The sequence below is a fragment of the Triturus cristatus genome, chromosome 8, assembly GCF_964204655.1.
Source record: "Triturus cristatus chromosome 8, aTriCri1.1, whole genome shotgun sequence".
In the NCBI taxonomy this organism is placed as follows: domain Eukaryota; kingdom Metazoa; phylum Chordata; class Amphibia; order Caudata; family Salamandridae; genus Triturus; species Triturus cristatus.
In genome coordinates, this window is record NC_140591.1 from 1,627,952,227 (window position 1) to 1,627,967,376 (window position 15,150).

A 15,150-nucleotide genomic window follows, 5' to 3' on the forward strand; every position below is an offset into this window, starting at 1 on the left:
CAGAAAGAAGAACAAGCATTTGCAATGCAATAGGTCTTGCATTACTGAATGTTTGAGCTATTGGTGTTGCATTATTATTAGCAATGCCAATAGCTCAAACTTTAATAATGCGAGACCTATTGCATTGCAAATGCTTGTTTTATACTATTTCTACTCATGATTCAGTCTTACTTGGTCTCTTTAACTAATTTTCCCAAGATTGCTTCTATAAGGTCTGGTTGATCATGTGATTTATGCATGTTGCACATCAACTGTACATGGCAGTGCTGTTTAATTTTTTGAAAGACCATTTCGCATCACATTTTGTTCAAAGGTGTACTACTAAGCAGTAAGAGGAGGTGATGTCCATAATTTGAGCCGTACGCTCAAATCTTGACTACCTTACTAGTCTGATTGCATGGCCTTAGGCAAATAATTTTACTGTAACTTTTATAGGATGTGTGTAGTGACATCACATACTGAATTTAATGTGTTATTTAATATGTTGGTATAACCCAATGTACTAAATGCAAAATGGAATTACTTGGAAAAAAAAAATATAGTATTTTAAAGAATTTTCATATATGAGCTCAGGTGCATCATCGTTAGGTCTCGCCTGACCCAGCGCATGCGCTGGTCTGGCGAGACTTATTGAGAGGGCTCCAAAAAGTGCTACCAGGCCAGCCTAGAGCTACAGTGCATGTGCGCGCGCCGCGCTTTACCGCGATTACTTTCACTTTCACGGCCGCTTTGATGTTTGATCGCGATTGCGATCACTTTCGCGGCCGCTTTGCATAGCCAATAGGTCTCGCTTTTGGGACCTTATAAGTATTTAGTTATGCAACTGTTGCATGGCTAAACACTTCTAAGGTCCCAAAGGCGAGACCTATTGGCTATGCCAATGCTTGTTTAAACATGGTTCAGGCATGGCGCTGCAGGCTGTAGTGCAGTTGTAAACTTCTATTTAGACCTGGCAAAGTAAACCTTTTTGCCAGGCCTAAATCTTCCTTTTTAATACTTATGAATTCCCTCAAGGGTAGGTCCTAAGAGGCTAATAGAGCAGGGTGCATTGTATTTAAAAAGTAGGACTTTGATACCTTGACATACCCTCTGTCAGGGAAAGTGATAACTCTAGCACTCTGTGCTCCACATCTGGTTCCTTTCTGGAGTTTTCCTATAGTTCCTGTCCGGCATACCAACACATACTCTGATTCACAACCACAGAGACCCACCAGGGTGATGGAAAAATGCACATGAAGTTCTTACAATCTCCCCACCATTTACTGCTGTTGTCTATGTGGATGGCTAAATTTGTCGTGCTATCTCCCCCTCCCCTCTACTCTCGCCCTATTCCCTCCCTCTTCCCACCCATCACCCTATCCTGTTGAAGTGGACACCTCTATCTTCCCCAAGTCCCCCTCACCTAATCTGGTTTATTCGTTTATCGTTGGCTTATATTATTTCTCACTGACTGATGGCTATGGGTGAGGAACTTGTTTTTCTCTGTATATCTTCTTTTGAAATCAATGACAGACATTTAAACCTAAAAAGTAGGCCTTACGTTTAACATTCCAGGCAGTGAAAAACTCCCATAGTCGTTGTTCGCTCCTGTAGGGCGTATCTCTCCCTTTTACTAACACTGGGTTCCCTTATTACATTTAATAAGCAATATCTTTAGATTGGAGCATTCAGAGATGTGGTGTTTACACTCAAATGAAGAGTTTTTTAGAACCCTCTTTAATGGTGAAGTCCGATTATAAGCCACAATTCTGAAAATGCCATTTTTGAAAAAAATTTAAAATCATGAATCCTTCTTTCTTTTTGTTATCCACATTATTTTTCCATGTCTGTTCAGCCAATAACGTTTTTTTGTTACCAAGCCTGGACAGAGAACTCTGCTCCGCCAGTGGAGTTTGCGGAGTTTTGCCTACTTCGCTGAGAACGCAGAGTTTAGGCAAAACTCAGACTCCGTAGCCGAATTAGCCAGCCCCCCCACGCAAAAAAAGGCCCCCGCCTCCACCCCCCATAAAAAATATGCATTAAAAAAGAAAAAAGTCACTTACCTCTGTTGTGGCATCTCCTGTCTGCCCCACTCCTCCTCGCCGTCTCTTCGTCCACCCATGCAAACCCCTACATCGGGCTTATGTCTTGGTAGGACTGCGCACGCACACGTGTGCATTCGCAGGGCTTGCAAGATGTATGTGGATGAGGAGACGGCGAGAGAGACCATGGCAAGTAGGAGGAGGGCAGCCGGGAGACACTACAGCAGTGGTAAGTGTTTTTTTCTTTTTACATTTTTTCATTTATATTTTTTATTAGGGGGGCTAGAGGCAGGGAGCGGAGCGGAGTTCCACAGAGTTTTTTCCCCAACTCTGTGGAACTCTGCATAGTGGCACTACGCCAGCTCCGCCCGGGTTTACTTGTACTTTATAATTTTCTCCTACTCCTTCTCACACACCTTTAGCATTAATCTTTTATTGGACTCATATATGATAATGATTCTACAACCTCTTTGCTGGGTGTCTTTACTTCAGAACCCTCCACATGTTCATTATGAAATATGTGATAAATAAACAATGCACAGTAGTGACAAATCCTACACAAGGTGTATGAGGAGGAGCAGGCAATATTTTATGAAGTACCAAGAAGCTGTTATTGGCTAAGCAGACACGGAACAATAACTTGGACTCTGATAACAAAAAGAAAGGATTCATGGTGTAGGGGGTACATGTGCATTTAAAATATTAGCATTGATCCGTGCCCGTTATTACCGTAACTGAATCACTCCCCGTCATGATAGACACACTTTTAGAAAGTTGGCATCTTCTTGTCCTAAACATCAGTGCCGTGTGCAAGTGTCCTGGGACGCATGACTTTAACAGACACCATCACTAAAAAACAGAGCTCAGCAAAACCTATGAACCTGTTGTTCTCAGTTGTGTTTTTTTGTGTACCATATACTGATGACAATATGCAATGGATGAAAAGTGAGACTGACACCGCAAAGGCATTTTAACTAGAAGAAAGCAGAACAATTAACAAGATAAAATACAGGCAGAGACACAGAAGATACAATAGTCTTACAGAAATCAGCCATCAGGCCCAGCAACATCAGCAATAAACTTTGTTCCCGAGAAGATCATTAAGAGGCAGAGTTTTCAGCACTCAAACTCAATTGGGAAATTTGAGTCTGACTCGAATTAATGATTCTCCACTCCCCATCCTATGCAGTGTCAAATATCATCTAAGCAAGTGACAATGCATGACCAGTAATATATGGGTGCTAGATATTGTAGATAATGCACCTAGATGTTGATATAAACAATTACAAATGGAAACTGCTGCACTTCAGGAGGAGAAGGCAATAGAAGTGATCCCTTCTGCTCAGAAGTGATGAAGATTTTATTTAAGATACCTTGTAGTACAAAAAGATCGGTCAAGAAATTCTGTATACTAGCTCTTCATCAAATATTCTCTCAACTCAAACAGGGAGATTGAATGCGTGTAGTGAGCCTACATAATGAATTTCCAAATGTCAGTAGCCAGAAACCATAGGACATATCTAAGATTTGTGGTGGGGAGTTGATGCAACTATTGCACAGTTCTGCCGTTCAGCTTCAAAGTCTGCACCGCAAACCTTTTCCAGTGGTATTCAGCACATCGCAGGAAATACCTACCCAGAAAATTGGCTTTTCAAGGCTAACAACCTGGAAAAAGTGTGCACGATTTTAACAACACAACCACTCTTCCTAACTGACTTGGTCTTAATAAACACAAAAGTGGTAGTAATGTATAGCGGATCACGCCTCAGAAAACAATATATAATCAGATTAGGCGGTCCAAATGTTTTTCTAAATTTCCTAATTTACAAATGACAAAGAAGCAATTTGTTGTGGTGCCCCTCGGGATAAAAAATGTGCCTTACTACCTTAGGTGCACAAATACACAGATCCTGTAAACAGTCACTATGGAAAGCAATATAATATACAAATATCCCGGCACTCCAAAGTAATACCGTATTCTGACCTGTATACAACCATTATAAGCAAACTGCATTTCATTGTGTCAATATATCACTGGCAATAAACAAAGATAGGTTTATACCAAAAATATTCTTTTTAATATAAACAAGACATTGTGTAAAACACCACAGTTTTTCAAATAAGACCATAAAGACCCATTGTCCCTAAACAAGCATGATATTGAAGAGACTGTTTATAAAGGGTATCTGTAGCTTTACAGTCTTGATCCGAAAACGCAACAGCCGACACGTGTTTCGTCACACCAGGTGACTTCCTCAAGGCTGTGAAAACAATAACATAATCTCATGTGTGCTGTTCATATTAATATATAAAACATTACCCCATTTATAGGGGATCTCTTCCACCATGGGACTTACTGAGAGTCTTTAAATACAAGAAGTGTTTGAGTCAAGAACAAGAAGAAAGTGCTCCAGAGTCAGAAAAGAGAATTTATTTTTCCCAGAAACACCAAGATGTGCTGGCCATATCAAAATGGAAAAAGTTATTAAAGAGAAGAAACAAAGACCCACTATCTCACCGTGCAACAAATTCAAAGTGACCATAGATGATCACTAATCCCTAGTGCATGAAACTTCAAGTAACTTTCCTTTTTAAAAAATATTATTTTCTGTGACTATAACGTTCCTATTACTCCAAGGAGATTTGTCATACACGATCCAAATACGACCGATATTCTGTGAAGAAATAATCACAGCACCCAAAAATTGTCTTTAGAAATCATGTATATCCATATTCTTAATGGCCCTGGGTTTCTTTGAACAGCAGCACCTGTGGAAAATGTCAAACACGAAGCTCACGGAACATATAGTGTATTGGGGTCACTACATCGACGATATTTTCATTATCTGGTCGGGTAGCGACCAATGTCTCCAAGATTTGTTGGAACATCTAAACAACAACACATATAATCTAAGATTTGCTCACAAGATCAGCAAATTGGGAACAGAATTTCTGGATGTTGTCTTATATATAAAAGAAAATAGGATCGTATCCAGACTATTTAGAAAACCCACAGCTTGCAACTCTGTGTTGTATGCAAGCAGTGCTCATCCGAAGTCCCAAATAAATTCAATCCCCTTGGAGGAGATCACGAGACTCAAAAGGAACTGTAGCGAGGATTCGGTCTTCCTCATGGAACTGCAAAATTTGGAGTTAAGATTCCAAAGTAGAGGATACTCACAAGCTACATTAGATTGTGCCAAAACTAATATACAGAAAACATAATTCTGATCCAGACAGACAATACCACCACTATTCATAACTTAAGCAGTCAAGAGGGAATCGGATCCTGGTCTCATGCCCTGGAGGCCCACTCAATCTTGAATTGGCTTCTGTTGAAGTGCCTGTCCATCAAGGCTCTGCATTTTCCAGGAATGCAAAGTACTAACTAGGCTCCATGAATAAAGCCACAAATGGGTCATCCACGACAACATCCTGCAAGACATCTTTGAAAAATGAGGTTTTCCTTAAAAAATCTTGTTTACCTTAGCTCAAAATGGGAAATTTCAAGACTTTGCATCCAGATAAACAGAAAAGCACTCTCCAGGCAACACCATTTTGATGACCTGGTTAGGAAGTCGATTGCAAAAACAAGCTGATTCTAATGGCACCTGAACAGCCCAGACAGAGGTGGTTCTTCCTTCAGATGTACTTAAGACCAGACTTGAGGCCTCTATACAGACTGTCTCCTATAAAGAGTCAATAACCAACAGCTCAAGAACTTCCGCCCGATATCTCTGCTTCCCTTCCCTGCCAAAGTCATCAAGAAGACCGTCAACAAATAGCTGACAGCATTCCTCGAGGCAAATAACTCACTCGACCCATCCCAGTCCGGATTCCGAGCCAACTACAGCACCGAGACCGCCCTCATCGCAGCCACCGACGACATCAGGACCATGATGGACAACGGTGAGACTACCGCATTCATCCTCCTGGGCCTCTCGGCAGCCTTCGACACCGTATGCCACCGCACCCTAATAACCCGCCTCCTCAACACAGGGATCCAAGGAAAGGCCCTGGACTGGATCACCTCGTTCCTCTCCAACAGAACCCAGAGAGTCCGCCTCCCCCCCTTCCGCTCAGAGGCTACCGATATCATCTGCGGCGTACCCCAAGGCTCCTCGCTCAGCCCAACCCTCTTCAACATCTACATGAGCCCCCTCGCCGCCATCACACGCTAACACAACATCAACATCATCTCCTAAGCTGACGACACCCAGCTTATACTTTCTCTCACCAAAGACCCAGCCACTGCAAAAACCAACCTCCAGGAAGGAATGAAAGACGTCGCAGAATGGATGAAGCTAAGCCGCCTGAAGCTGAACTCAGACAAGACAGAGGTCCTCATCCTTGGATGTACACCATCCGCCTGGGACGACTCCTGGTGGCCCACTGCACTGGGCCCCGCGCCGACACCCTCTGACCACGCACGCAACCTGGGATTCATCCTGGACTCCTCCCTTACGATGACCAAACAAGTCAACACCGTCTCGTCCTCCTGCTTCAACACCCTGCGCATGCTCCGAAAAATCTTCAGATGGATCCCCATCGAAACAAGAAAAACCGTCACCCAGGCCTCGTCACCAGCCGACTGGACCACGGAAACGCCCTGTACGCAGGAACCACCGCCAAACTTCAGAAACTACTGCAACGCATACAGAATGCCTCCGCACGACTCATCCTCGACATCCCTTGCCATCACCACATATCCGCCCACCTGAGAAACCTGCATTGGCTCCCCGTCAGCAAGAGGATCACGTTCAGGCTCCTCACCCACGCACACAAAGCTCTCCACAACAAGGGCCCCGAATACCTCAACAACCGCCTCTTGTTTCACGCCCCCACCCGCCAGCTCCGATCCGCCAGCCTCGCCCTCGCCTCTGTCCCACGGATTCGCAGAACCACCGCCGGTGGAAGATCGTTCTCCCACCTGGCAGCCGTTATCTGGAACTCCCTCCCCGCACACCTGCGAATGACCCAGGACCATCTCACCTTCAGGAAACACCTCAAGACCTGGCTCTTCGAACAGTGGCAGCACCCCTCCCCCTTTCTTCCCGTCCAGCGCCTTGAGACCCCCACGGGTGAGTAGCGTGCTCTATAAATGCTTGATTGATTGATTGATTCCAACCCACCATGACATTATTTATCTTGGCAGAATGACTCCTGATTTCATGCAACATACACACTTGAGCTTATCAACATATTTTATGTAAATCTCAAACAAGACCCTCTACAGTGTTGCCATATTCTTTCAAGTGGATGAGAGTGTGCCTGTGATGCCAAAAGTATAAATTTAGACCAGATTACTTGTCAAGAGCTAAGAAGGAATGATACTCCCAGACCACCTACACTTAGAAAAGTTAAGACTCCAGTTTTCCTCCATCAAGATTCATCTGCAGCTATAACTGCCTCAAGAAAATGTCCTTCTGAGTAGTCTTTCCTCACCATACCAGTGATAAAGGATTTCTGGAGGTTCCCAGATCAGCAACCAAGCACACCACTAACAATCATGACCTTGCTAACAACGTCTTCTCACCTTCTCCCCAGTACAGAGACCTCAACCTCTGCATCCTCGCATTCCCAGCTCCATGACCTTGCAGAACACAACTATAGGTCAGGGCAGGGTAGAAACTATGATTTACTTCAATGTCATCCCGTATAAAATTGTCACTGCCTGTACTTATGACTGATTTTCATAAATACTCATGACATTTGTGACAGGAGCCTCAATTACCTTGGCTTGGGTTACAGGCTGCTACACTTTCAGACAGTTTTCCAAATCACTTCCTTGTCATTTTGCAATACATTTAGACTAACCCTCTTGTAGGCATTGTTCCTTCTGTTCCTTGCTCCACCAGTCAGGATGTCTATTCCTTGCTGGGCCAAGCTATCCTCACGTGGTTAGTGAAGAGTAATGTTTGCCCATAAACAACCAGATTACTGCATATCTGCTACATTCAGTATTGGGTGAATCAGATTCTGACAATAACATTTTATAGCTGGAGCACACTCACAGCGACACCGAATAGCAGCGTCATGGAGCATAGAGTCCTAACACCAGCAAAAAGGGTCCTGAAAAGGGAAAGAACACAGGAGGGACCATGCCGGAAAGGCAGATTTCCTCCACATTGCTACATCTTCTCTCTATGCTTGGCAAGCATTTCATGGTACCAATATGTAGTTAATTTGTCAGTATGTGTTTCTGTCTTTTTTCTAGGCGATATGTATGTAATGAATATGTGCAAATGTTGTATGCAAATGTCAGTACCTAAAATAGAATTTCACTTACATGTCAACTTCTCCGCCACCTTTTTCTTTGCAGCATCACAAAGCTTGGATCATGAAGGAAATGAGAACTGGGACTACCAGCTCAAGCTGGCTGTGAGCTGGAACCGCCTCGATATAGCAAGGAGTGACATCTTCAACAGTGACCGTAACTGGAAGGTTAGAGGAGCTCAGTAGTTTTATATTGTCCCTACATCCTCTCAGAGTCACTTTTTTGTATGCTGCCCTGTGCTTGAAATTATTATATAATGGAATCACTAACCCATGAGCTTGGCAGCTGTGTCATTGAGCAGTATCTTCTGCTAATGTCTCTAAGTTTGTGTTTGCTCATTGATAGCTAGTCATATGTATGATATTGTGCTGTATGTACTGCTGGTTCTTTGTTTGAGCAACTGTGGCTAATCTTGAATAATGTATCATTAGTGAGTGTGTTTGGCCATTGATCTCAGGTATGGTTATGATATTCTGCGTTATCTACTGCTGTGGTCTGTTATCTTGTTGTTGGGTCATTGGTTATGGTACGTGGTATCTGCTGCTTGCCTATTACATCTCTGCCTCTGGTTACTGGTGGCTAGACATTGCTCAATAGCTGTTGCTGGATTCTCTTATCTTGTTTTTGAGTCCATGATGAGGAGTCTTGGTTATGGTTATGCCCTTCAAGTGTTGCTTATCTATGTTGTCTGGTTCTCATGTTATAGCTTGGTATCTTTTCTCTTTTTGAGGGATCACTGATGGGTAAGATCACTTCTTCCTTTTTTCCAGTATCTACAATTGGTATCTCCTGCATTTCAGTTGGGTCAATAATAGGTCATCTTCTATTTTATATCTATTGCTTATGTCTTGGCCTATATTATTGTGCTAAACCTATGTTAATATCTACTATTTCCACCTCTTTATTCTTGAAGATTCAAGAAAAATTCTTGCACAACCTCTTTAAGTTAGCAAATGTAAATCATTGTTTCTGGTGTTGCCTGATCCCCTAGAGGGCTGAAACCACCTACTCACAATCAGCCACATAAGTATCAAAGGTGAATTCACTTATATCTTCACTTCTCCAACACCTCATTATCAGCCTCCAGGCGCTCTACTAGATTTTGGAGCTAGCTTTGCTGACTTTATCTCACCATTAGTCATGGGTGTTTCTGTATTTTCCCCTTTGGGCAAATTTAAGATTTAGATTGAAGTGCCTTCTTCTACGGCCTCATAGAATGTGCTGTATTCTTGTTCTTAAGCAATTATTCATTGAGCCGACCTATTCTGTTGGCCGTGTATTAAACCCACTATTTGCTCCTAATAATTTTTATCAATCTTCTACAACTTCTGACCTGGAACAACATCCCTGTACCTGCAATGGCAACCAAAGCGCTGCTGCAATTTAGGAAAGAGTTGAAGTCTCGCTTCTCCAAAGAACGGTACCCAATGATGCTTGACTCGTCCAAACCCCAGCTACTCTCTCTATCACTCATTGTCTTTATGATTGCCTTTGACACTGTACAGCACTCTGCTGCCTTTTGGCTAGGTTCACACTATAGAAACACCGCATACATTCATGAATATGTAGTCAGATCACTCATCCTCAATTTTTTCTTTGAATTATAATTCTACGTGCGCTAACTCAGTTACCCTATGTGGAGATTTTCCCTTGGTGGAAAACAAAGGATGTAGGCTTTGTTTTATTGGAGTCTGTGAAACTGTATATCCGACCAGAATTAAATTATATTTAGGTTAAACATTCATTAAACCTGGCAACATCATTGTTATTGTAAGTAAACCAAAATCGCACAGCAGTGTTAAAAACATTTGACATGTTGAAATTTAAAAATCTCAGAACAACAACATTTTGATCCAATATGTACAATATACATGTGTATACAAACACAACACCCCTACACCTTAAATAACTTTGAACAAGTCTGCCAGGGAGAAGTTGAGAATATGGCAACTGAGAAGGAATAGCAAGATGCATCAGTGAAAACACAAGTAACTATAACTCACATCCTAGCAATGTACAGTATTGTCTTCAATTATGTCATTTACAATGTCGTATTAATGTTATCAATAATATGATAAAAAATGCCATGAGTGATGTGATATATGATTGATATGAGAGCACGAGTTATAGTTGAATGAAATAAATATAACTAGTGAATTTCAGTGTAGTTTTAATGTTTCTTAAAATCCTCCACTACAGTGTTATTCAGGAGATCTATCATACACCTGATAGGCTGTATTCATGGGACTGCCTGCAGATTCTAGATGAGTTTAATGCCAGGCTCACTAAGCTGATACCCCTCATATTTTTTAAGAAACATCATCCAATCCAAGTATATTGGCAACAGATTTTCCACAAGCTACCCATACTCTTAGATATTAAAATTCCTCCTGGTCCTAAATTGATATTTCTGAATTAGTACTAAAGAGAATACAGGGTAATATATTTTTTCTACGCTATTGGCTTGCTTACATATTTCAAAGCTATAAGAGAATAGTGGTTTCAATTTATTGATTAATGTGCTATGGAATGAGTGATTCTATGATCTGAGAGGGAGCTAAATCATTTAAAAATCATTTAGTAACTATTGATTCCTTCTATGAACACACTGTGATGATTACATCCTTACACCAAATACTTGGATTTCTAAAGAACTGTTATGATTAATGAACTATTAAACTGTGTTAATTTAGCTACAATATTTTGCCAGCATCATGTCAAATACTAAATATTTTGTTATTCAACATAATTTATTATATACTATTAGAACATCTTTCAATAAAAACCAGTATATCTGAAAACCAGCCCCCATAGAAATTGTAGATATCTTTTTTAAATGTGTGCATTTTTATATATTTGAACTAGGTTCCGTGGGTAATGGAGCTCCTTACAGGGTCTCCGCAGAGTGACACTACTTCATAGATACACAATTTTATACAAGGATGACAGAATACTCTTCTTGCAGGGGCCAAAGATGGTGATGCAGGGCAAAGGAGAACAGAGTGTTTGTCCAGACATGAGAAGAAACCAACCGACCCTCTGTGTACTCTATGTAGGAGTAGTTGCAGTAGAACCATTGGAGTTGTGTACTGCATTTCTAGAAGTCTGATCTATGTCGGTGTGGGAATGTGCTTTTTAGGGTCTTGCTTATCTACACTTAAATGGAGGTTTGGATTTAGTTACTCATATAGTTTCATTTGATTTAAGCATTGTTTTATTGTGTTTGAAATGGGGGTCTCTAGTTGGCAATGGCTGGCCACTGTCCAAGTAGGGACCCTTCTTCCTAAGTCAGAGAAAGAGGGCTACACCCTTTGATAACCCCTGCTCAACCCTGTGGTAACGTAGCACGAGCAGCTAGGCTTACCTCAGAGGCAGTGTGTGAAGCATTTATGACCATACACAGTAACACAGTGAAGAACACTACAAAGGGACACCACACAAGTAGTTATCAAAAAATAAGTCTCTTTATATATAGACTTAACACAAGACAAATAACGATAAGATGCCACAATACTGTAAAATAGAATTACTCTTGAAATGCTGCAAAAATAGTTCAAAGTGTGCAAAGAGGAGTTCAGTTGAAAGCAGTGGTCTCTGCGACCCTTTTACTTGCAAAGTACCTGGATTCTGTAGCAAAACCAACAAAATGTCGCAAAGAAGCTGTAGCGATGATTTTCTGCACGCGAGGCCGGCGATGCTTTGAATCCTTGCCGCGAGGGAGGATGATGCGCCTATCTGCTGATGCATGCGGAGACGATGCGACAAACTTCTGCACGCTAGGCCGTTGATGTGATGACTCCTTGCTGCGAGGGAGTAGACAATGCGATGATCCTGTTGCGTGTGCGATCATGTTGCGATGCGAACAAATGGCGCTCCGCGAGGGAGCGACGCTCCTGATGCGATGCGATGAAAATGGCGGGCGCCCAGCGTCCGTGCTGCGATGTCATGAAGCGATGATCTGGATGCGACGATCTCTGGTTAGCGAGCGCTTGGAAGCCCGCAAATATGTGATGCGATAATCTTTAGATTAGCGAGCACTTGGCAGCCTGCAAACGTGCGATGCGATGATTTCTGGTTGCAAGCACTCAGCGGCAGCATCGCGATGATTTTCCGGGCGCTCTCAACTGCGGCGGCTCGCAGACAGGTGTTAGCGACGATTTCAGCACTCTCTTCTCTGTAGTAGAACTAGAGGTCCTGGAACTCATAGGAGCCTCACCTGGAGATAGAAATCCTCGCTGGGAGGAAACAGGAGGCTGATGGTGAAGTCTGATGTGCCTGAGACTTCAACAGGAGGCTAGCTCTCTTCTAGCCCTTGGGTGATTGCTTTAGCACGATAAAATAAAAGTTCTCTCAAAGTCCTTTTCCTCTTCTTCCAAGTCCAATGGTAACCACTGCAGGCCAATCCAAGAAACAGCCCACAAGCACAAGTATAGATACCTCCTGCAGATTCCTTCAGTTACACGGACAGAGGTTCGTCTTGTTGTCCAGGAGCAATACAAATTGTAGGGGTTTCAGCACAGATATTTATACCCCAAAAGTCTTTGTTCTCAAAAGCTACAAGTCACTGAACCCAGCCAGAACCAGTTCTGCTCAGTCCTGGAGCACTTTGTTTACCAGGCTGCATCCTTCCTTTCAGAAAGACGGGGGTCTGCCATCAGACGCACAGTAGGAGGTGGAGCCAGCATTCACCTTGTCAGGCACAGCCCTATTCAGGTCAAGGAGCTACCCCTCCCCATACTCCAAATGCAGATCTCTCTATTCAACCCAGGTCTGACTCAGCCTGCCCTGACCCTCCAAAACAGCCAATACACATAACAGCAGAGCACACTGGAAGGCTTAGGCAAGAAAATACCTACTTTCTAAAAGTGGTATTTTCAAACACAGAATATAAAAATAAACTTCACTAAAAGATTTATTTTAATATTCTGAGCTCAGGCATACTAAATTCGTTTTTCTACCATGTTCCTGGGGTCAGTTAGGACTATAGAGTGTAATAGTCAAACTGCCCATTCTGACCTATGGAGAACAGGTAGCCTTACAGTAGTGAAACACGAAATTGGGTGTAATTCACTACCAGGACATGCTACACACACCAGGGTGTCAGGCTTCGACGTTGAGCTGGCGTTCGCCGCGACTGTGACGCTCCAAGCGTCGCTAGGGAGCTGGTGGGTATGAGACTACAATACCCATCACCCCTAGCGAACGCGTGAACGCACTTCCTGAGGCGGTACAAAAGCCTCGTACACGGAAGGCCAAGGGCTTGTCAATCAAGTCCCTTCTGGCGTTCCTCGAGGTAACGGACCTCGCGTGACCTTTTCCCCGTGATTACTTTGCTTCGTGAGCCGCGACCTGGCTCTAACCCACGGATTCCGGCAAGGACGACCTTCGTGCTCGTGAGAGCTCCACGAGGACCCTTAAGACCGTGAGAATCTTTATCGGCGCTTTATTCCCGGAATTACCGACGCGCGCCTTCCCGTGACCCTGCAGTGACTAGAGACCTGGCCAGTGTCTCTATCCGCATCGAGGACTGCCTATCTCCCACCTGTCCTTACCCCCGCTTGGAGCCGACTGAAAGGCTCGGAGAGCGCCCGGACGACGCTGCAGACCGTGATCACATCCTGGGTGCTGTTCCTGCGCTTGGAGTCGCTTGAAAGGCTCGGAGAGCGGCCCCGCCTCCACTACGTGGTGACCACGACTGGGAAGGACTCCTTCCACCTCCTCTCCTGTGCCTGCTGGGTCGTGAGTACCTCTGTACTGAGTGAGACTGCATGGGCGATTCAGGGAACAGCCTGAGTGAGTGTGCTGGGGATACCACCCCATCTGTAATTGTGTTACTCCTTGAAGTGTGGGTAAGGGGTTCCTGTAGCTCAACCTGTTCCTTCTCTCTCAACAGGAGTGGGTGTCCTGAGTGCAGGTTCCGTGTAGTCGCCGCAGCCCTTCCCCTGTTATCTCTCTTCCCTCCTTTTCCCCGGGGGTGGTGTTGCTTATAGAGGGGTTTTTGGCGTCCTCGTAGGTAATACCGTTCTCGGGGAGAGAGGACTCTAGCGTCGTGGATCGCTCCTGCTGTATCCGGCTTATAAGGTTAGTGAGCATCCGGGTTGCCCGCTGACACAGGGCATGTCCTACCTTACACATACAATGCATCCTACCATAGGGGTGACTTACATGATGCCAAGGAAAGGTTCAGGGGCTGGGAAGTGGGTGCACTTCACGGCCAAGATGACAGTTCTGGACTGCACACAGATTCTGCAGTGGCAGGTCTGAGACACAATTTACAAGCTGCTTCTGTGGGTGGCGCACCAGCGCTGCAGGCCCACCAGCAGCAATTGGTCTACCAGCCCTGGGCACACACAGGCCACGCTACTAGGGACTAACAGGTACACCAAATAAGCCAATCATGGATATACTAATTCACATGTCATATTTACACAGGGAACATTTGCGCTGTGGCACTGAATGGCAGTGGCACAGTGCCCAGAGCATCTAACACCAGCAAAAACAGAGGAGACAACAGCGAAAAATGGAAGGGAGACCCATGTCAATGGTGCCAGGTCTAACATATTGTATACTATTTTGAGTGCTTAAACTAATAATGGCACTGATCTGTCATGATGTATAACCAAGAAGAAGGTGTATCACTAAAACAAGTTACTTCATCATGGGTAACAACATATCCTTAGATCTCAGGTGACTAGGAGCATTGGAATGGGGGGGCTGTGAGGTAGGACAAGGGAGGAAAAGGAGAAGGAACAGAAAGTAAAGGGGTGTATATGTGAAGAAAGCTGTCCTTCTAAGGTATAATACCTAGCATTCCGCATACTGAAGGTCCCCGTCAGTGATTCTGCATCCCTT

General features: G+C 43.7%; 1 protein-coding gene across 6 annotated transcripts in view; it reads left to right on the top strand.

The window, feature by feature from the left end:
- LOC146808458 (transient receptor potential cation channel subfamily M member 2-like) overlaps nucleotides 1–15,150 on the top strand; it is a 729,321-nt gene that overhangs the window by 273,184 nt on the left and 440,987 nt on the right. For all 6 annotated transcript variants that reach the window (XM_085623568.1, XM_085623566.1, XM_085623567.1 and 3 more), the window contains exon 11: nucleotides 8,344–8,465. In XM_085623568.1, the coding sequence (XP_085479694.1) occupies nucleotides 8,344–8,465 (122 nt within the window). The remainder of the gene's footprint in view (nucleotides 1–8,343; nucleotides 8,466–15,150) is intronic.